This window comes from Anoplopoma fimbria, chromosome 9 (genome assembly GCF_027596085.1).
Source record: "Anoplopoma fimbria isolate UVic2021 breed Golden Eagle Sablefish chromosome 9, Afim_UVic_2022, whole genome shotgun sequence".
NCBI classification, from domain to species: domain Eukaryota; kingdom Metazoa; phylum Chordata; class Actinopteri; order Perciformes; family Anoplopomatidae; genus Anoplopoma; species Anoplopoma fimbria.
This window is the reverse complement of record NC_072457.1, coordinates 22,481,111-22,503,491: the sequence shown is the minus strand read 5'-3', so window position 1 is coordinate 22,503,491 and position 22,381 is coordinate 22,481,111. Positions and strand designations below refer to the sequence as shown.

General features: G+C 41.5%; 1 protein-coding gene across 5 annotated transcripts in view; it reads left to right on the top strand.

Annotated features, from left to right (window-relative positions):
• The window catches only part of septin9b (septin 9b), a 62,108-nt gene that overhangs the window by 21,921 nt on the left and 17,806 nt on the right, over positions 1 to 22,381 (top strand). For 2 of the 5 annotated variants that reach the window (XM_054604596.1, XM_054604595.1), the window contains exon 3: positions 21,889 to 22,074. In XM_054604596.1, the coding sequence (XP_054460571.1) occupies positions 21,889 to 22,074 (186 nt within the window). Of the gene's footprint in view, positions 1 to 10,263; positions 10,379 to 21,064; positions 21,239 to 21,888; positions 22,075 to 22,381 lie in introns of those variants that run through there. The other 3 variants (XM_054604599.1, XM_054604600.1, XM_054604598.1) reach the window with 3 other exon arrangements.

Genomic DNA, 22,381 nt, shown 5'->3' with positions numbered 1-22,381 from the left:
GAAAGATGGACTTCTTCTCCTTTCCTGTTACTAGATTTAGACAGAGAGCTTGACCGTTAATGGTGCAGCTATCACTGGTCTGATGGGACTGGTGGGTTATCTATGGGTTCACATTCATTTGGCAGCTCCTTCTGTGTTTTATGGGGATATGGGGAAGAAAAAGATGTCCATCTCAGCTGGATTACTGTTACAGCACTAAAGAAAATGGAATGTAAGTCAGGGCTACAATAAAGGCAGAGGCACTTTCTGCTATAGAGAGGAAATGTGTTTTTAGGGATTTATTCATGTTACATTGTGTCCCGTGATCCTGAACAAGAGAAGAGAACTCCTGATCTCAATGAAGCCAAAAATATATACAAAGGAATCTGTCTTTCTATTCTCTAAATAACTAAATTATCTTGTAGCACATTTGTTCTCCTAATTGAGGTGTAGTGATTATGGAAGAAAGAGCAAGTGAAGCCATTTGTCTTTTATTTTAGATTGACCTTCTGAAAGTGGGGAGGTGGGGACGATTTGTCTCTGCCTGTCCCATAGGTCAGGAAAGGTCACCCCCCCCTCACACACACTTTCTTCATATCATATTTTTGTCTTACTCTTGTTGTCTCTCATCGACACACCTACTCAAGCACGCACACACACACACACACACACACACACACACATGCACACTCACACTCACACTCACACTCAGGCAGCCTCAGGCGAAGGCATATCCGAGGTCAATCCTCTTTGGTGTAATTACTCTGGACTGATCCCAGACCATTACTCAGTGTGACCTGTCAGCTAATTACCAAGAAATAAAAGGGGAGAGAGAGGCAAAGAAAAGGAAAGAGAGATTTTTCCTTTTGCTGCTGCTGACTGAGAATAACATTGCTGCTAAGTTGCCTAATGTGGCTGCAGTGGTCATATCTGTTAAAATGTGATCTCAGGAACTTACAATACAATATAATATTATAGTATAATCAATATCAAACTTTAGAGCACTCTTTAATTGCCTAGGATATATATATATATATATATATATATATATATATATATATTGTGATCTTTCAGTGGAATCATATTCCGTTGATACAGTCGGATCATGTTACTGGTCACAAATTCTGTTTTCCAAATAGATAATTCTGCGCAAGTAAAACATTGAATTGCTTTATATCCTCATTTATACGATGATAATCATTTCAACCGTATCGCTCAGTCGTGCTTTGTGTGACATGTTTTGAATCTTGGATTTTTTTTCAGAATAATAATGACAGACTTTTCTTGCTCAATGACCATTTGATAAATGGAATGTTACAGTAATTGAGCTCATGACATTTTGGATAAGGAAAAGTCTGCGAACCACTTCACCTCCCTGCCATCCCTCTTAAATGTTAACATCTGCAAGTATTACTGTTCCAGACTCAGAACCAGCACCTTTAGTTTCAGCTGAAAAGATGAATTCATGTCTGAAGAGCTTAGATGTTTGATGAAGACGATCACAGCAGATGAGGTAATATCGATTACTTCAGTTACAACCACATTTTAAAGGGACAGTTCAACATATAATCAAAAATACACATTTTCCCCCATACCTTTAGTGCTCTATATCAATCTAGATTGTTATAGTGTGAGTTGCTTTTTGGAGATATAGGCCCAAGAGATGTCTTCCTTCTCACCAGTATAATGGGACTATATGGAACTTGGCTTTTGGTGCTCAAAGTGCCAAAAAATCATTTGAAAAACTCAACAGTGATGTCCCTTTTTCAGAAATTATGACCCAGTTACTCAAGATAAACCACAGACCTTGTTGTGAGCAATTTCATGTAGGAACTATTTCTTTGAACCATAGTTCCTACACAAAACTGCTCACTGCTGTACAGATTCTCCAAAATCAGAACATTCTAGGTTGATAAATAGTGCTGCAATGTAAGACGAAAAATATGCACTTTTGATTATGGGGTGAACTGTCCCTTTAAGCTAGATGCTATGTTTTTTTATATATCCTTGCCTAGCATGATCCCATTATGATACACTGAGGCACATATTGTCCCTAACTGTGTCTTTGACTCAGCTGCCAAAAAGCACTCAGTTTTGCTCACTTGAAGTCTAATGACCTCCACACTGCTACATCTGCCGTTTCAGTTCAGAAATGTCCCGAGGTGATAACAGAAGTGTCACTTCTCATTATCTTGAATGTGACTTTCACTGTTGTTGTGCTTCCTAAACAGGCCACCAGGAGGCAGTGTATGACAGGTGATAATCTGTTCAGACAGTGAACCTGGTTTGCCGGTTAAATAAAGCTGTATTTCCTATTTTTTTCCAACCAGTATCATTTACAAAGGAAACTCCAAATGAGTTTAGTTCTTCTTTCCTTTCTCTCAGAGGATTGATGCAGTTTCCTAAAACAACTTTAGGGTCAGAAGCTCAGGCGACACTGGTGCACTGTTGCAGAAACTCATCCGACACACATATGTCAGCATTTTTCTGTTCATGTTTTTAATACTCTAATACATCACAAGGTTAGACACTCATTCAAAACATTGTCTCGCAGCTCTTTGAAGTGAGGACACTAAAAAGAACTGGACATTACCTTGGAGGAGGAAGAGGAGCTGCTAAAAATGGAAAAGGATCAGCCCTTCAGTTCCAGATAAATAGACTCCAACACACACACACACACACACACACACACACACACACACACACACACACACACACACACACACACACACACACACACACACACACACACACACACACACACACACACACACACACATACAGAGCTCCCCTCTCCCCCAGATAAGGCTTTCGGAAGTTGAAGTTTACATTGTGCATCTGGGGGAAGTCAAGGGTTAAAGAAGTTTCCCACCACTGCAGAAAGACCTTTGTCCTCTTTCGTCATTTTGCCAAATCCCACAACCGAAGTAAACGCCCCTTCTTCATTCACTTTCTGCTGCGTATTTCCAAAACCAACACACTCATGCATTTAACCCTAACATAAATGAGAAAGCACATACATGTTCAAACACACACATACACACACACTTCCTGATATTAATTTCACAAAACAGCTTAACTTTGGACACACTCACACCAATCGCCTTTGTGGCCCTTTTCATTCACCATAAGATAAAAGGCAAATAGTAGGATATGGGCCATCAGAGCCCGATGAAGCAAACTGAGATAACGGTTGGTCCCGGCTGACAATTATCTTCGTTCTCCGGGTGAATCCTCCCTCTTGTTTATCCAGATGCAAGACTTTGCTGTAGTGCCTTTGTCCAAGTAACTGATGGGAAAATCATGTCCCATGTCTTGGCAATGGATATAAAGAAGCAAAGCCAGAATAGTGTAGGACCTTCAACTGGAAAAATAAGGCCATGCCGGCATGAGCCATACAGCGTGTTTTTTTTCAGTGTCATCAATCAAACATAATGAATTAAGCAGACCGGGAATGCAAAACTGTGAATTTTTTTTTTCTAAATGGGATCACCTGCAAACTGTGTATATTCACGCCTATAGTTGTTTTAATGAAGAAGAAGGGTTCATATGAGGTGAGTTTTTCTCCTCATTCTCTGCTATTTATGTTTGTCCCACTTGTTGGCTGATAGAGGACATACTGGAATAACATGAATTGTTTTTTTTTTGTGGTGTGTGGTGTGTGTGTGTGTGTGTGTGTGTGTGTGTGTGTGTGTGTGTGTGTGTGTGTGTGTGTGTGTGTGTGTGTGTGTGTGTGTGTGTGTGTGTGTGTGGACAGACAGATGGCCATTTGTACCACAGTCCTACTGTACCATCTGCTGAAACGATTAGATGAGAGTGGATGAGGGGGCAGAGGGATTCTTGTGCGAGGGTGTGAGTCCGTCTTAAGTGAGCATGTGTGGAAAATGAAAAATAAGACGGTGCAGTCTTGTCCCTTATGTTACACCAACTGCAAATTATTATGCAGTTGAGTGTGTCCACTAACTTCAAATTAAAGCTCGTTTGTTGATTCGTGACACTTGTTTTGATCATTGTGTCTTTTCCAAATAAGTTTGGTCCCTTAAACAAGTGCAACAGATCAAATATATTTTGTAGCATAAACCACCCGTCTGAAAAGTAAACCCGATGCTGTAGTGCCTTAAACTTGCATTCTTTCTAATGTCCATCAGGGTGCAACTCCTCTGGTTGTAAAAGGAAGTCAGATTGTATAGAAGTCTATGAGAAAATGACCCTACTTCTCACTTGATTTATTACCACTGTTAAACATTGTAAACATGAGTTTATGGTCTCAATCTCTAGTTTAAAGTCTTCTTCAATACAGGGTGATGTTCATTTCGTAAATGATGGTTAAAATAGACCATAAAGCAGGGTACTCTGTAGGGCGTGGCTACCTTGTGACAGGAAACTACCATGGCGTTGTTTGGTCTGTGAGTTGTCTGTGCTTTGGTCTTACAACTTTCACCCTTTCACAGTGTGTTTTCAGTTCATGATAATGAATTGTAACATTTTTGATTGCTGTAGTTAGCTCTGTACACTCGTGTCACTTCTGGTTGCAAAAAACAACAAGATGGCGATGGCCAAAATCCAAGTACAATTCTGATTAACCATCTATTCGTAGCAGCTAATGTACTGTCAAGCAGCGATGAGGAGCGGGTCACAAATGTCTGATAAACTCACGGCTTCATAACTCCACATCCCCAGATTTTCTCACTTTCAAGCTTGTAGTCTTCAAACCTAACAGACCCTGCCTCAAGTGACATCACTTGAGGCAATTTATCAGTCAGATGTCACGAAAGGCTTCTCACATCTTTTCCCCCCATTTGCAGTAGGTCTACCTAACACATGTGAACAAACTAAGACTGAAATCTGGAGTCCAGAAATCCCATTTAAATGTAAACTGTGCACAGATTCTGGTCTGCTTTAACTGTGTTGAGTAGATTATCTCTATCAAATGGAACTAAGAATATTAGATTGCTTTTGCAAAGCTGTAGTGGGCACTACAAAACCTCTCATAGCAAACACTTACCATTTAACTTAGATATTCCGATTTTAAGAAGTATATGGAAATCTACTGTTAGAGGTTTTTCCCCACGAAAGAAAAAAATAATCCTGAGACTATGCATGAGTCTTTAAAATGTTTTGAAATTACATTAAAATAAGATACAAATTACAATTGTACTCCAGCAGGACAGTTTGTGTAAAAACAACATGGTCCACTGGGCTGTGATGAAATGATGCTGGAGTGTGGTTTCGGTGTCATGTACTCCGTTTCCAGCCTGTTGGCTTTGTCTAAATTCAACTGTGCAAGCTCTCATCTCTATCTCAGCTGGGAAGCTCTCAGATCATAGGCAGCACGGTGTAAAAAGATAACCCCCCCCCCCCCCCCAAAAACAGCTGTACTCCACTGTTTAACCCTGCAGCAGCATTGGTTCAATGCAGGCAGAAATGGGGTAATACATACCTTATCTGGTAATAATCCTCATTGCCTCTTTTGCGCTCAAACAACCTAACCTTTCTCACCCCACAGATTAATGTTTTAGATTAGCCAAGTAAACCTTGTGCTGCTTAGCCGACTGATTGGTCCCTCAGTTGGGAGTTTAAATCAGCTTTTATTGAATATTTAAGGACACTCAAGTCTTAACTTTTCAATACATAAACACACTCAAAACAGAGACTGGATCTTATGTCATAACTGAGGTCTGCAGTGATATTTTAGGAGGTTTTAAAGGCAATTAGCTTCTTCGAAGAGCACCATCATTGGCTGTGGAGCTTGGAGGAACTTTGGGTGAATTGTGGACTCCAGCCTCGATGGTGTGAAGTGGTTTGTGATGCCATGCAGCAGACTGCAAACGTGAAATTTCTCAGTAGAAGAGGAGGCAGATGGAGGACGAACACTTGCAACTGAAGATTTAGGGGAAAGGGCAGGCTGCCACAGATGAATTCCTCTGAGTTACGCTCTGGCAAACTAAAATCCCTTGCTGTTCAGTCCTGTCAAACACATTCACTCCAAAAAAGATGCTGCTTCATGATCTCTAGAAGTCTGCCTGCATGTCCCTGCACAAGCAAGGTTTCCATTATAGATAATTATCATCCTAGCAATAGATGTTTCTGGGAGATGTGCATCGGCCACATATCAAGATTAATCACAGAGCTCCTTCCTGTCGTCGCTTCGTTTTTGTTGAGTTGAGTCATCACTGGCCTCCTCAACCCCGCAGATGTAGCGAGGGGTCAGGGAATCCCCAGAAGGCCGATCCCCTTGGAGTCACTGTGTTTATTGTTCATCAGGGAAGGCTTTGGCTCTGGAACAGCAACAGAAATAGAGAGTACGTGTTGGTGTGTGTGTGTGTGTGTGTGTGTGTGTGCAGTTTGTGCGATTAGCTCTTGCTCATCTACAGAGTAGTAAAGAACTTAACAGCAGCCGCCACCGGCTGGGAAACATTCAGAAGTCTTATCAGTCTTTTTTTGATAAATACTGGAAGTAAGACAGAGAAAGGGCGATAGAAGAGATGACTTCCACTTGCAGTGAGATGTACAACGACCACGAGATGGAAACCCTTTGTGAGTATTTGATCTTTTGCGTCTTCAGGGGTTCTCGACTGTTTTGGACTATCACTCTGCAGAGGCAAGAGGCACAACTGGTTTCCATTAAGGCCAATCAAGTCGAGGCACGATGTATCCTCCTCAGATGAGGATGTTGAGAATGGATGCACAGAAACATCCCCCTCTTTCTTTTTATTTAATTGCAAACATCCTTTTTTAGTTGAAACATTTCTTCTTGAACGCTGTTTTACACAAGTTCTCGCCCTAGTGTCGCCCGTGGCTTAATGTTAATGAAACAATGCTTTCATGATAGTTTGAACGCAGTAAGGGCTACTCCTCCTCGCCGTTTTTGTCAGTACCTTATGCTGCAGTACACTCGGTATTAAGAAGTCCAGCTGGGAAAGCTTTGGTGGCTTAAAAGAGACAAAAAAGAAACACTTCCCCATAAACAAATGCTTGAGGCCAAACATCTGCCCAGTTTACCCTCTTTGTGGTCATCAGTTTATGTATAATAGCACAGAGTTTGTGGTAAAAAGCTGACAAAAAAGCAAAAAACGGGGCCTGAGTTATTGTGACCTTTAGGTGAAATTTGCAAGCTGCAGGGGAATAAGTGAAGTATTTTACTGTCAACATGTTAAGTACATCAATATATACACATACAGATTCATACATTTGTAATGTTAATGTATATGCAGTGGTTTCATTCTGGGGTCGGGAGGTTTAGTCTTGGAGGCCACTTTAGGGTGCTGAGATAAACCATCCTCACTCATCACACATGCTGTCTCCATTTGCACAACAGGGGAGCAGAGCAACCACGGCAAAAAAACACAACAGGAAGTCTCCAACAGATCCAGCTATCTTCCCTGTAGACACCCAGGCCAAGCCAGATGTTCTTCCTCTTTGCCTTGTCTCTCATGCTCCCAACTCTTCTGACCCCTCCTCCTCCTCCTCCTTCATTTCTATTTTTCTTTTCCCTCTCCCTTCCTTCTTCCTCACCGAGGGTGCGTCACCGCTACCCTCGGTCAGCTGAGTCACAGAGACGACTCTTTTAATCAGCTCCACATGTGTGCTCTGCCCTGATTTAGTGGCCTTGCAGCAATCAGCCCTGACCTCCGTGGCCAATCACAGAGCTCACGGCGTGCCAGTCACTGCCACATTTTCTTCTTCAGTTTCCCCTCCAGCACACATGATATCATGCTCCCAATATTTGAGTATTTTTAAAAAAAAATATGAATAAACACAGCAAGAATCTCTTGATTTTGGTTTTGCAGAGCCGAAGTAAACTAATGACTTCACTGCTAAAAAATGTAACTCAATCAACCTTTTGTAAATAAAATGTAGAGGAACATTTTAATGGTAATATAGTGGTTTTCTGAAATCAGTCAGTGAAGAAGTGACTGCTCTCCTATGACTATGTAAAACGAATGCATACAAACAAACACACATATTGTGTTTCCCACTGCCTTTAAATCACCAAAATTGGATTCTGATTGAATTCATTTGCCATAAATCTTTTGGCCAAAGCTGCTTTTTGTCTCCCAGGAAGACTAATAAAATAACACACAGCAGACCTCTCCTTTAATCTTTGGTTCCCACAAGAGGAAATGGTAATTTAAGTCACTGGTGGGTCATGAGTGTCACTGACAACATTGTTTAGTGTTTGGTGAGCGCTGTATGGAAAATGTTGTCTTTGCTGAAATAAGATATACGGCGGGGATGTGTTTTTTTTTTTACAGATGTTTTACATGTGACCCCCTAAAGGCTGCTCTTCAGGCTTGCAGGACAATAAAACATTTTTCTTTTTGCACCGTTTCCACACTGGAGAGGACAGATTTAATGTCCTGATCTTAAGAAAAAAAGAAAATTTGCAGAGAGAAAGACCATTGCTAGACTTTATTGTATTTCTGCAGGAAGTCCATCGATAACCCTGTATCTGATAAAATATTGACAAGCCGGAGCAGTGATGGAAACTGAACCAAGGCCCTTTAAAATGTTTAACTTATGAAGGCAAGAGGCTGTGGATGAAAAATGAATGTCTCGCAGATCAGAATATATTTGCTAGATACTGACATGAGATCAGTTTATCAATATGGAGTTGGGAAATCATTCTTCACCAAGACTCAATTGTGTAAAATGATTCTATGTTAAATCAAGCAAATTAAAACTGATAACAACATTGAATACGTTTCAATAGTGTGCAAAACCGATTACCTGATATCGACTATGATATATACACGGATGCACTCTTGCTTCTGTACATTCACAACAAAGCCAAGTGTGATATTAACCTCCAGCTTTGACAGGAAGGAAATAATTCTGCTGAATGTTGTGAAAATCTCTCTCGGATCCTCAGTCTGTATGCTGAAGGAAAAAAGATGAATCAACAAAGGCACAAATATAACACTCTCTCCTCTCAGTCAGTCAAGACCAGATCCATTTTATAACCGGAATCTTTCTTTAATAAGGAAACTATTCTTAGACAACATCTTTAACATGCCGACTGCATTATGGTGTTGCAGTCAGCGGGCTGGCGGTGATAACTATGAATCTCTTTGTTGTGGTTGAACTGGGACACAGGAAGCACACCAGAGCGAAACATACTTCCTGAGAACATTTGGGTTTTGGAACAACTGTTTTGCTGCCAGTGTTGACCTCAGTGCAGCTTGATTCTCTCAAGTTGTTGTGATAAGTTGATATTCCTGCAAGCTGATTGGTAGCAGGTCACCAAAAAAAAGAAAATGTAGCTTAGCTTAGCATAAAGACTGGAAACAAGGGGAAATAGCTAGCATGGGTCTCTCCAAATGTAAAATTCTGGTTACTAGTCACTACACCCGGACCAGAAATAGTCCAGCACATAACCCCCCAAAAAACCACATATTGTCATCAATTAGAGAGTTTTACAGGTGCTGGAAGGATACTTTTTTTAGCAGAGAGAAAGGCCAGCTTTTCCCCCCTGCTTGAAGTCTTTATGCTAAGCTAACCTAAGCTATTAGCCTGGTGGCAATAGCTTCATGTCTTGCGCAAAGACACAAGGGTGGCGTCAATCTTCCGATCCAACTCCAAGCAAGAAAAATGAATAAACATATTTTCCCAAAAATGTCAAGATATACCTTTCTAAATATATTTTTTTCTTTCCTAAACTTGGAGAAGATCTGTTTTATTCATGGCTTTAGTCATGGGTCAACCACAGTTTTAAGGGTTGGAGACTTCTGTGTGTTTTAGTCAGAGAGGATAAATTACAGTGCACACACACGCACAGACACATGAGCCAATACTCTCCTTTGTGAAAAAAAGCAGTGGGGGGGGCAGATGGACACATACAAAGAACTGGGGAAGTGAGAAGGATATTGCCTCTTGTCTTGTGCAAACACACACACACACACACACACACTGAGAGAAAATAATGAAAATAAATGTTCCTGTATTTTAACACAAACACCCTCTCACGCTGTCTTTCATTTTGATTTAACTGCGCACACACACACACACACACACACACACACACACACACACACACACACACACACACACACACACACACACACACACACACACACACACACACACACACACACACACACACACACACACACACACACACAGCTTGTATCTCCAGTGGGTTTACTTAATTGCACGTGGTCTGAAGATAGCCTGCTGTATCCACAATGTTTCCCATTCACTTTCTCTGAATGAGGGGTGTGGCTCACCAGCCTCTTGGGGATGGCGGTCATGTGACTGAGCTGTGGGGGCGCGGCCGGGTGGGGGGAGCAGCAGCAGCAGCAGCAGCAGCAATGCAGCCTCACCAGCTGGAGCTGTGATTGAGAGAGTAAGGGAGTGCAGGAGAGAGAAGAGAGAGAAGAGAAGGAGAGGAAAGGGTTGGGTGAGTTGCTGAGGCTTTTTTTCGTGTTTGCCGTGTGCTTTTCTGTGTCTTGCAAGCAGAGCTGTGAATGATTTGGGCAGGAAGGAGATAAATAAGAGGTGATTCGTGATCTGAGGCTGTTGGTGTCAAAGTTAGTTTGCCAGGTGTCTCTGTGTGAAGTTTTGAGGCTGAGAGGTTGAGTGTGTTTTTGGCAGGAGATCTGTCGAAAACCTTAAATTCAGCATGCAGGCCTTGCACTTTCTCATTTCTTTCCCTTTCCCATTGTTCAGCCGTTGGGAAGAATTTGGAGGGGGTCAGCACTACCACTCTTCACTCTCCTCCTCCTCCTCCTCCTCCCTCCTCCTCTCCTTTTCTTCCTCCCTACCCATTGTGCCTTCCACTCCGGATCATGCATGGATAATCAATCTGCCATAAGAAAAGGGCGCCGTGTTGACCAATCGGGTTAGGCCGACATCACTCTTTAAGGTCTCAGGTCTCCGGGGCTCTCTCTCTCTCTCTCTAGTCCTGTTTTCTCCTTCAGTGTCACATCAGACAGAGTTTTTCCAAGCCTGACTTTGATCCGGTGCAGTGGATTAGCCAGGCACTGATGGAGCCGAGCTGTTTTGACGTGATTTAGTTTTGACAATCCCCCTGTGTCTGCTCTCCGTGCGCAGTTTGTTGCCAAGTTCAAGGAGAGTTGAGTCATGTTTTCAGTGCGAGTCTTGCCCTCCCACGGGGGGGGGAAGAGTAAGAACTCCCATCTTCCTATTAGCTCTTGTCAGTTGCTTCTGCTGGGAAGAAAATTAGGTTGTGGTGAGTCTGTGAGCTTCAATCTTCCATGTTTTCATCACATGGTCCTCTTTTACCCAGTTTGCGGTACAGTGGCTGAATGGTTGCTTTGTTGGATGCTGCAACCAGAAAAACAAAGTGAAGTCTTGGCTGAAGTAACATTATCAGAGATGTTGTAGACGTCCTTGCTTTGCACCAACCGGCCTCATTGCATCTCCAAAACGCACTTGGGTGCTTCCATCAAGTCCCTGTAGCGGCGTCCAGCTGGGCATTATTAATAAATACATTTTGGTTAATTTCCCCTACAGCAGTCACCCTGCAGTGTCACTGTGCTGGAGCTTAGCACTCGATACATTTAATACGAGCAAATTCCCTAACGCTGCCTCATATCTGATTAACATGAAGCATTATTACGATATGCTTCACAATAGGCGCCAGTTAAAGCCACTCAGCCATTGTTTGCGTGTCGCTTATCAGATTAGCTCGTTGATTATGAGTTAATTCAATCAACGCAATATAAACACTTCATTAGGATTGTTTGGGAACAGCTGTGTGAAATAAATTCACACTGATGTTTTTTTTTTCACGGTCATTTAATACTTAAATATCCTATGAGTCCAGTTCTAATATCATTTTCATGAAAATTTGAATAACGAATGGGATTTTACTGCTGCAGGTGCAAAGTTTTCAATCCCCGGTTCTTCAAAGGGAAATCCACCCCTGTATGTATTTAACCTGTTGCTGTTGTTCAGCACACTTTTGTCCCATGTTTTCCCCCCAAAGAATTTGCCCTGAAGGCAGCAGAGTTGAGAGGAGGAGAGGTGTGAACATGTTTGACAGTAAACATCCAGACTGTTTGTCTGAAAATATCCATCCCCACATCCCAGTATGTCTTCATAGTCCTCCGGCTGATTGTTTCCATATGTTTATAATCTCGTGTGGTCTTGTCATCTCTTCCTGTTCCATCAGCGAGTAAAGAATGTAGTATTCATGTAATGTTACCCGTTTTGGTTTCCCTCTTCAACACATTGAAGTATAAAATGACTAGAAAGCAGCCATTTTGTAAAATACAAAAGTTGTTCGGACACCTCTGGCAATGTGTAACACTCTATCTGGCCTCAGTGGGAGGATGTTTTTTTTGTTCTACATGTATGTCACAGAGGGGAGGAAATCTGACATGTCACATCCTGTTTTTGGCCTGTCAGTGCTGGGGGAGAGGGTGGTAAATGCCAGTCTGTGGTATCCTAACCTGCAGTGTTGTGGCAGTATTATGCCTCAAGCAAGGCATTATGGGTCGTCCGTCGCGGTGTCTTTTGATTCTTGGATGATAATGTGAATTTACAGAATTTGATCTCTGGCTTGCACAAACAGTTATTTTCTTAACAATCAAATTCCTCAGAAAGATAACTTTCATCAATTGTCATCCTTGCATCCTCTGCTTCTCCTCACAGTTGGATTAATAGACAAGAAAGGAAAATGGTGAACTAATAAAAAGACCTAGTTAGTGGTGCATTTAAGGACAACTTACTGGTGCGACTGTGAGAAAAAAGAACCAACTTCAAGAGCAGAAGTCAGCTCTGAGCAGCGCGACACTTCTCATTTTCTTCTCATTTGGCAGAGTCAGCTGTTGAAGTATTCGAACCAGCCCCCCCCCCCTTTCCTCTTCATACTTGGCGGTTGTGTGATTTGCTGCACCAAGGGTTTGTCCTTGATACCCTTTACCAGTTCCTCTACAGCAGCTGTGGACTGGTCTGCGGCCAGACTCTCCCAGTTCCCCATCCTCGTTTCTCATAACTGTTGCCCGGGTGGTCAGTTAGCTTACAGTCCTTTTCAGAGCAGACCAGAACAGCAGGCTCTTACAGTTGTACTCAGCACCTCAATGACCGCTCCTTCTGTGTTGGGCTTTGGTTTCTCACTCTCTCAGTCTCTGCTTACCAGCTATTGATCCAAGCCGTGCTCACTAGTGTTGTTGTTGTTTTTTTAACACGTCACTGTTTTTGAATAGCATTTATCTCTCATCTCATCTGTCTCTGGTCATGCCCTGAACCTCAATGACCCCCCCTCCCTCAACAGCTCTTTCTCTCCCTCGCTTCACACTCTTTCAGTTCGAGGCTCTTTGGGACAGGTCGTTATCCACACCACCAGAAGTTTCCACGTATTTCAACACCGAGCACGCACCATCTGCTTCGCTTCGCGTTGAGGCCAGGGGTCGCATTCTCAGTGGGCCAACACAAGTGCCGAGGCTGAAAGATGATGTGGGCCAGTAGCATTCTTCAGACCTCTTTTTCTGAAGTGCCGATGTCTGTTTGTGTCGGCTGCAGCCGTCGTCGACCTCACCAAACCTCATCGCCTTACACGGCGGGGAGCTGTTACCATGTTTTTTGTTAAACCGCAGTGTTTCTTTGGTTTCAAAGTATGGATGGGGGGGATTGAGTGAGAGAGATTTCCTCTTGGATGTGAATGATAGCCCAGTGAGAACCTCCTAGCTCCCTTCTTTTGACCTCACTCTGTCACTATACCAACTGTAAACACACATCGTGTTATCTCCCTCAAACAGAACGCAGTGCTGCATTAAGCTAGTGGCCTCTGCCCCTTTTTTCAAATATGTGCATACACTTGAAATTAAAGTCACAACACTAGGCAACAACTGGCAAATCATTTCGTAGAGATTTAAGAGAGAATGTGTTTTTTAAAACATACTTGAGCTGTGGTTGGCCCAATATCAGCCCATAACAACATTAGACAAAATAATATTAACACTTCTTGGAGAGGGTAAAGAATATTTTAAGCCAGAACAGTAAATCTCTTTTTTGTGTTTTGACTTCCTATGTTTGGCAGATGCTGTCATTGTTTTGACTGCAGTCCCAGACATGAATATTTTCACTCCTCTTTGACTGATTCACCTGATTGATAACCTGATCTGGCCGCAGATGAGTCATGTCTTGTGTTTCTCCGAAGACTTGTATACCAAAGGGCAATTGCCACGTCTCACGCTACAATAGCTGACAAATGCTGCTGTCAGGCATCAAACCCAGTATAGGCCGCCTGAAGCAGTGTTTGCAAAGATTGCTTCAAAGTGGTTACTAAGAAGCTTTTACATTTTTTTGTCAAGTGCTTCCAAGGGCTGGTTGGTTTGAAAAAAAAAATAAAAAAGGACAATACTAGTACCATTTCCAGTACCCTTAAAGTGATACTTATACCAATAGAGTGCTTAGTTTGATAGCCGTAATGTGAATGGAAGCTGTGTGTGTCCCACTGGCTAGCTAAACACCGCCAGTCTGCACTGCTGTCTTCAAGCCTTTATATAAAAATGTTTAAAGCAAAACAAAGTATTTTGATGGCTGAAGTTGTATTTTTGAATCTTCCTTTAAAACATTTTCTTATTGCTTATGCCATCTGAACTTTTGTCTCAGCACAGTACAGCTAGAGATGAACTTTGGGTTTAAGCCATCTATTCGCTCCGTAAAACCGATTGTGTGTCTTAGTGTCACAGTTGCGGGTAAGTTCCACGTGTTAGTCAGTACTCGCTTATCAGGAAAATAAGCAATTAAAGTAGGACTGGAAATGGTGGTGATGTGTTTCACGCTGAAATATTTGACGGTGTAGTTCTCATGCCTGACAGTACCCATAAAACTACTGCATATGATTTTTATAGATGGTATTAAATTGGGTTTATGTTAATCCTGTATTCCTGTAACACACTTATGACTGTCAGTCAACTCTAGTGCATAAGTCTTCTTTCTGAACCCTCCATCCAGCTCAGCCAGACTTCAGAACGAATAAAACTTAATGACCTCTTCCTCCAAGGGACCAGTGGAAATGTCATACTCCGGTGACACAGAGAGACACACATATGCAGGGAAAGGGAAATATGCATCATAACTGCACCAGGGCACTCTCATCTCATGGGAGCCATGTTTTTAAAAAAAATAAATAAATAACAGAGCTTTCAAATAGCTGACAGTGTTTAAGAGCTGTCAGTAACAGTGTGTGAGTAGAAGAACAGGAATCATACCATCTTTTCTCCAAAGCACAACCCCCAAAGGAGTGACTGGACAGCTTTTGAACATATGCTTAGACAGACTGAAGGGGGGGGACCAAGTACCTCGTACCTCGATAGAAAATGCACTTGTACAAGACATTTTGAAGTGAAATATAAAGTTTTGATGGGATCTGGGTTTGTCTGACAAAACTTTTCATCAAAGGGTAGTATTGTTCTGTAGAAGTTAAATGTGTAGTCAACAGCCTTACTCATGACCCATTTGGCTGTTGTCTTCAGTACAGGCCTACTTTGTGATTAAGGGGAGACTACATGTGAATAGGGTTCACATTTAACGAATAGATATCACCATGAAACTACCCAAGTCGATTACTTGCGTTAAGACAATTATTTTTTCCTTAAATTATATCTATCAATATGCAAATAAGGCATTGACATATTAAATATGTACTAATTTGCCAGGTTCAATACTCTTGTTTCATTTAATTGATATAGTAGTTTTTACAGAGTAATTGTTTAATATCTTTGTTTAAGAAACTACTTCCAACAGCCTAATCTAATAGGAATTAGATGTTCTATAAATCAGACTATGAGTGATATATGAACAAGCCTCTCCGTCAAAAACTTCAGAATTTTACACAAGAGTGAAACAGGAAGTTTGGTCTATGTCAGTGCTACTGGAATGGGGATTTCTGGCTGTGTGTGTGAAAAAAATATTTAGAGAAAGGGCCTTTAAAGATATGTATTGTATAAACACTACAGGTGAATAGGATACAAAAACCATTAGTAGATGAAACTTCCCCAGATTATTACTTATGTTAAATTTGTCAATTTTAGCGTTCCAATTTTTTTGAAATGTTATGTTTAAGTATACAATTTAGACATTATCTTATCTAATGATAACTTTTGCTGAATTTAGGAGAAATTATGGAACAACATGGACAAAGTAGTAAACTACTCTAAATCACATAAATGTGTTTTTTGGGATGTTTATTTCCATGTCAAGACATAGACAAAATAGCCCCAAATGTCAAATTGATCAGTGCATGTTTCCGCCTGAAGTGTTTGCCTTAAGACTTTGGACATAATGTGAAGTTTGAAAGATTTCCTCAACAATTTGAAAGACTGAATCCCTCAGTTTGATTCCTGATTTGGCATTCTTAAGTGCATCGATGCAACAAAGTTCAATTCCATGTGCCAGCTACAGAGAATCCAAGAAACCAGTTGATTATTTTGGAGGTCTCATTTCTTATCCTGCTTGACAGCGGGGAGAATTTATAAACTGTTTATGGTAGAGGTCGAGCAAAACATCATCAAAATCTGTGAAAGGAACTGTTCGAATCAAGAACTGAAACCAAATTATGGTCAACTATAAAGTCGGCCAGTTCCGTATGTAGAGCGCCAGTCATTAACCACACTCATTTAAACAGTTTGACTCATTTGCAATAATTACATGTTGTGCATGCCATGAATCTTTTAACTTTTGTCTCCTTCACCCCTCCGCTTTCTTTCCCTTTCTGCAGGGTATTTATTATACTGATATTGTCAGAACAATAACATACAAAAACCCACTTTCTCATGTTATTTAGAGTCGGGCTTAAAAGTGGTGAAGTGGCTCCTCGAAATGAAGAAAAGTGAATTTATTTGGCTTTTAAGAGGCCACTCAAGAAGACAATGAAGGCTTTGTTCCAGGCATCAGCGCATTCAAGTTTCACTCGGCGAATATTAAATGTAGAATTGGATGTGATGTGCCTGATGGGATTTTAATGAAAGGCCTGAGAGGGGAGTGTTGAGGTATGCGTGAGTCGAGAGTGGGAAGGGGATTCTCTGTTACAGCAAAATACAAAACTGTATCTGATCGGAGGGGAACACACTGTGTTGGTTTTCCAGGAGGATTACATTACAGGTCCGTTTTAAGTGGGTTTGATGCTTCAGGATGGTGGTTATCGATATCAGTCTGCTAAATATTTACATGTTACATACTTCTAGAAATAATAACATGATGTATTACTTTTTCTGTGAAGGCTGAGGCCAGAAAAGAATGCTGCCTGAGAGCAGTTTTGTGTTTTCTGGTCTCCACTCAGCTATGCTGGCGTTCAGGATTAAAAAAAAAATAAAAAATGTTGGGCTCTAATGTTTTCCAAGGGAACACCCTCTAACTTTGAGAGACTTTTGTCCTGCCTAAAATTATGCAATTGTTACACGAGTGTTATTGTCACAGGAATTTAAAGCACATTTTGTTGGAAGTTAAAGCAGCTGAGGGCAGAATATCCTGACTTTTAGTTCCCAGTTTGGGCTTTGATCCAAAAGTGTTGGATCCTACAATTGCCTCAATGCAGCTTGATTGCATTTTAATTAAATCAAGCTCCATGCCCCAGGTTTGTAATGCAAGCTTTCTGGCTTTCACTGGCTTTTGATAGGGACATTCGCATTTTCACGGTTTCTGCATTAGCCACCGTAGTTTTCCTTGGCACACCGGAGAAAATTCAGTTGGTTGCAATCCGAAACCTCACAGCTAGATGGCCCCAAATCCTAAATGTTGATGTTGTCTTGCTTGGCCAGAACTATCTCAACACTGTAGCTGTGAGAAAGGGCCGTCAGAACCCTTCAAAATTCCTGACTAGGAAAAGCAAAAGTTCTTGGTTGTTTGTTTTCTTTAAACCAATCACAATCATCTAAGCCTAGGATGCAACGACGCTGCCTTTGCAAGATAGATATGAAATAAGTGGAAGGGGAGGATTATTTGCTCTCAAATAGGCAATTGCAGGGTTATAAGCACAGTGTATACATCCTGTGAGTCAGACTGATGCGGATGTAAATGCTGTGGTTTTGCTGCTGTGAAGCCCTTAGTGACAAACAGGAAACTACCATAAAGCAGATAAAACACCCAGCAGAAACTCACATTTTAGTTACCGTTTGAGTGAAAGACAAATGCTTTTCAACAACATGGCAACCACCAGGAGTCTTCTCTTTAGACCACAATGAAACAGCAAAGTGTCATCCTCAAAAAAAAGGATGAATATACAAATGCCAATGATGAACCCTGAAATAGCCCTCATTCAAGTGTAAGTGCCCTCATTTGAAGATGAACGACTAGAGTCGTCTCTTTGATGGGATCTATCCATTCATGCAAAGGAAAGCCTCAACTTGTCTCCATTCATTAAACAAAGCTCTCTAATCCTAAAATACCGCTTTTGCATGTCACGAGGCAAAAGCAATCTTCATACATAGCGTCTGTCTGCAGTTTGATAAAGTTATTTTCATTTGGGTCAAATGTGTTTTTTCTCAATGACGGGTCAGTTGATATTCATTGATGCACCTGTTCGGTCCTCTGGACAGGTTCGATTCCCATATCATCTATTTGAATGAACTGTGCACCCCCACCGCCTCACTGAGTCTCTCTCGTTGAGGCTTTAGCTCGCTCTTCAAAGGTAGTTAATTCCAGTAAAGTCTCACATGTCTTGTTCTATTTTCAGGCGCCCGTTCAATCTGTTTTGAGAACAGTTAGGATCCAACGGTCGAGGCCACTGATCTGAGTCATACTGTACATCTGTATGATGTTACTCATACAGAAATGTAGTTCGCCGTGGCAAAGGTCATCTGCGCTGTCTTCGTGGAACATCATAATGCAGATTTGACTCATTAAGAGACACTTTGTTGTGGATGCAAATGGCAGAACTGTCACTTTGATACACAAGGGGCATAAATAACGATTGCAATTGCCAATGGCCAGCTCACCCTAAGCCCTGAGAATGAAATCATTGGGAAGCAGTGCTGATAAAAGTAGAAAAAAAGGCTCAGACTGTATTAAAATGCTGGACTATACGAGAAAGAGAAGTGAACGTTATCGCAACAGGGTGGTTTTTAGGCTGGGCACCAACTTTGACTCTCCTGGCATTGCTGTTTTGTTCTTCCGTTTTCTGTTGTGTGTCGCTAGTTCTTGTTGCTATGCCTGTGCGGTTGCCTCTGCTACAGTGTGACTGTTTTGTCTACTGTTAGAGAGCTGCCGCGTCAGACAGCAGATGGCCCAGGCCTGGCATTGTCACGGTGCCCAGGAGGCATATTTGGCTGCAGACCTGGAAGTATGTCATTAGAGCTAATCTTTATTCTGTCATTCAACCGGCTACTGATGCAATCGGGGCTCAATGTAATAAGATTTCAGTGAAGGGTTGGCCAAATGACACTATGCAAACATTTGCAAACATCTCGCAGGCGAAAGATAAATCGATCCAAATACCTTGGGATTATTGTAACGCTTTCCGAGAAGCTGCGTTTCCGTGTCGGGTTTCTGGAAGACAGCGACTTACTGCAGATTTGCTTTAGTCCACTGTGATGGAGGCATTAACAGCAGGTTCACGTTACAGCATGGATTGAACCATGTCACGGTTTATTTTTTGCTGATAAAATAAATGTCCCAGCCTAAAGGGGAATTGCCTCTTGGGTTGTGGAAATTATATTGCAAAAACAAAATCTTGTATCGTTTACTGACTGATGATGTGCTGGGGGGGCGCTGTATTTTTCTTATTTCCCCAAGATTTTAGCAATGGATTTGTTGAGTTTTAGCCAAGCCACATGTGGCATCACATAACAGTTCATCTGTGACATTTGAAGGTGTAGTACTCTGCTCATGGTCCAAAATTGTAAAATTGAGTTCAGAGATGTTCAGCTGACTCATCGATGCTACCATAACTATGCATTTTTAAAGATGCAAAATACAGGATTCAAAGCATTAATGTAGCATTATATAAGCGATATAGCATGTTTTCTGTTAATTTCAATGAATAAATAGTTTAAATGAAATGACCTCATGGGCTTGTATACTTGTGTGTGAACTAAATACTTGACAAATGAAAAGTAATAAGTTTGGTCTCATTTCTTTAAAACCATAGTGCAAATTATCAGAATTTTGTCAGTATGTGCTTGTTATTGTCATTTTAGAAGACAAAGTTGTGTCTAGATATATGATTTCATCACGATATGATCCCATTAAAAGACAATAAATTATCACAATGAATCATCGCCAAGCCCCATTTAACAGCTATCACCGTTAGCTCAGCCGTCACCATGTTGAGAGCTGTTGAGAGGCGTGCTCCCAATCTGGTATTTAGCACCTTTAATGTGTGCAGGTGTGTTAGGAGGGTTACTTTGTGTTCCAACGCATGATATATGTGAGGTAGAAAAGGCTGTGACCACAGTGTAAACTCGGATTCGTTCACATTGTTTCATCATTAAGAGGTGGTTGAACTCAATCTTTTGAGATATACTATTAACTTCCAACCTCCCTCATGGTGTGAATGTGTGTTTCTTCTTCCTGTGACACAGGTGGTCCAAGTTGCGCCCTTAAATTAAAAGCGCACACACAGTGATTATTAGCAACACCTTTCCCAGGAAAATGTCGCAGTAAGCCAAGGAGAGCCTTTTTTTAAAAGCAGTAAAAGCTGTATAATGTATACTCTTAGCAGGATAACATGCTTCTCTACCTCCAACTCACACTTTCCATCTTATCTGAGGAACCAGGAAGGCAAAAATGTTCCACTGTCATTTGTACTGCAATCAAATTCTTATCACCAATGTTGCAAAAAACATAATACAGGCAGGCTGTCTCTGTGTCAAGTCAGACAAATCAAAAGCACAAAGGCTTCTATGTTCTTCAGCAAAGAGCTTACAGATGTCTTGAACTCTCACTGTTATATGAGAATACATAATCGACCCAAAAACAGAGCATGAATCCATCACAGCTACAGTATAACGTACCCGTACATAGTCAGGATGTCTGTCAGCTTCAGGTGTGTGTGTGTGCGTGTGCGTGTGTGTGTGTGTGTGTCTGTGTCTGTGGTTTCTAGTGTCTGTTACTGCAAACCTCACACAGACAATACCACAAGTTTCTGTCATGCAGCACAGGAAATGTTGTCTCCTCCTACATTGAGAAGAGTGTGCTGCTACAAGCACATACTAGCACATTTGGCAGAGTGGAGTTGTGTTGCAGCGGTGCCTTGGCACACACAGACTACATCTTCTACACAACAGTCGATCCTCCTCAGAGTGAGGTATAAGCCGTGATTTGTTAGTTGGCAGCGCTTTCTCCCAGCAAGGTCTGTTCATTTTGTCTTCCTAATTCTTTTAAGAGCTCCACCTCTAGTTTACAGATTTTCTGACTTTGGTCACAACTTCTACATCATGTATTCCTAAAAATAAAGAGGGCTGTGCTACTAACATGAGGTAGTTGCTAATTGAAAAAATGTATGCAACATTGGGGAGCAGATGTGTGTCTGTACCCATGTGATTTACTGGTGAGTTTTACAGTTGACTGTTTGCACTGGACCACTGGGAAAACAATTCTTAGTCGGAGCGTTATGGGAAAAGTTTATCTTGTTTTTTAATGTGTGCATGCACATCTGCACATGTGTCTGCTGGCACAAGTTGGGTTTTTGGCAGACAGTGTAAATGACAGATTAACAATTTTTCAGTGTAGTCTTGTACAAAGGCGGGCCCTCATGCATGTGAATTTCAAGCCTGGTGTATCCTGTTTCACACAGGAAATGAACTGCTCAGATCAGAATCCTCACACCGAACTTTGTGTACTCTGCAGTTATTACGAGTTATGCGGTTGCTTTTTTCATCACTTTGGATTACTAATTTTAACCCTTCACTGCTTTAAAATCAAGATGAATGAATGTACATTGTATAGATACCATATAAATCAAAGTCATTCATTTATATATTTTAAACCTGTATCTCTCAGGGTCAGAGGTCAGTCTGAGCCACAGCAACATGTCGGAGTCCGCCAAGCCCCACCAACCTATCCCCCAAGGTAAAGGGGAGAAGACCCATGGCAGCGACTTCAGCTACGTGGGCATCGATGCCATCCTGGAACAGATGAGGAGGAAGGCCATGAAGCAGGGCTTCGAGCTCAACATCATGGTTGTGGGTGAGTCAGACGTTCACACATTTAATTCAACGTTTAGAGTCCCAGTGAGACGGAAGTTAGAGCTTCTTCAGCACACACGCACACACACACACACACACACACACACACACACACACACACACACACACACACACACACACACACACACACACACACACACACACACACTCCTCCCTTGAAGCGAGAAGTTGCAGATAAGAAGTTGCAGATTGACTGATGGATGTCATGATATTATTGGTTGAAATTGATTGGTTCTAACTTACACAAGCCCTTATCATATTTTGTTTACCGGAAAAAAAGATGATTG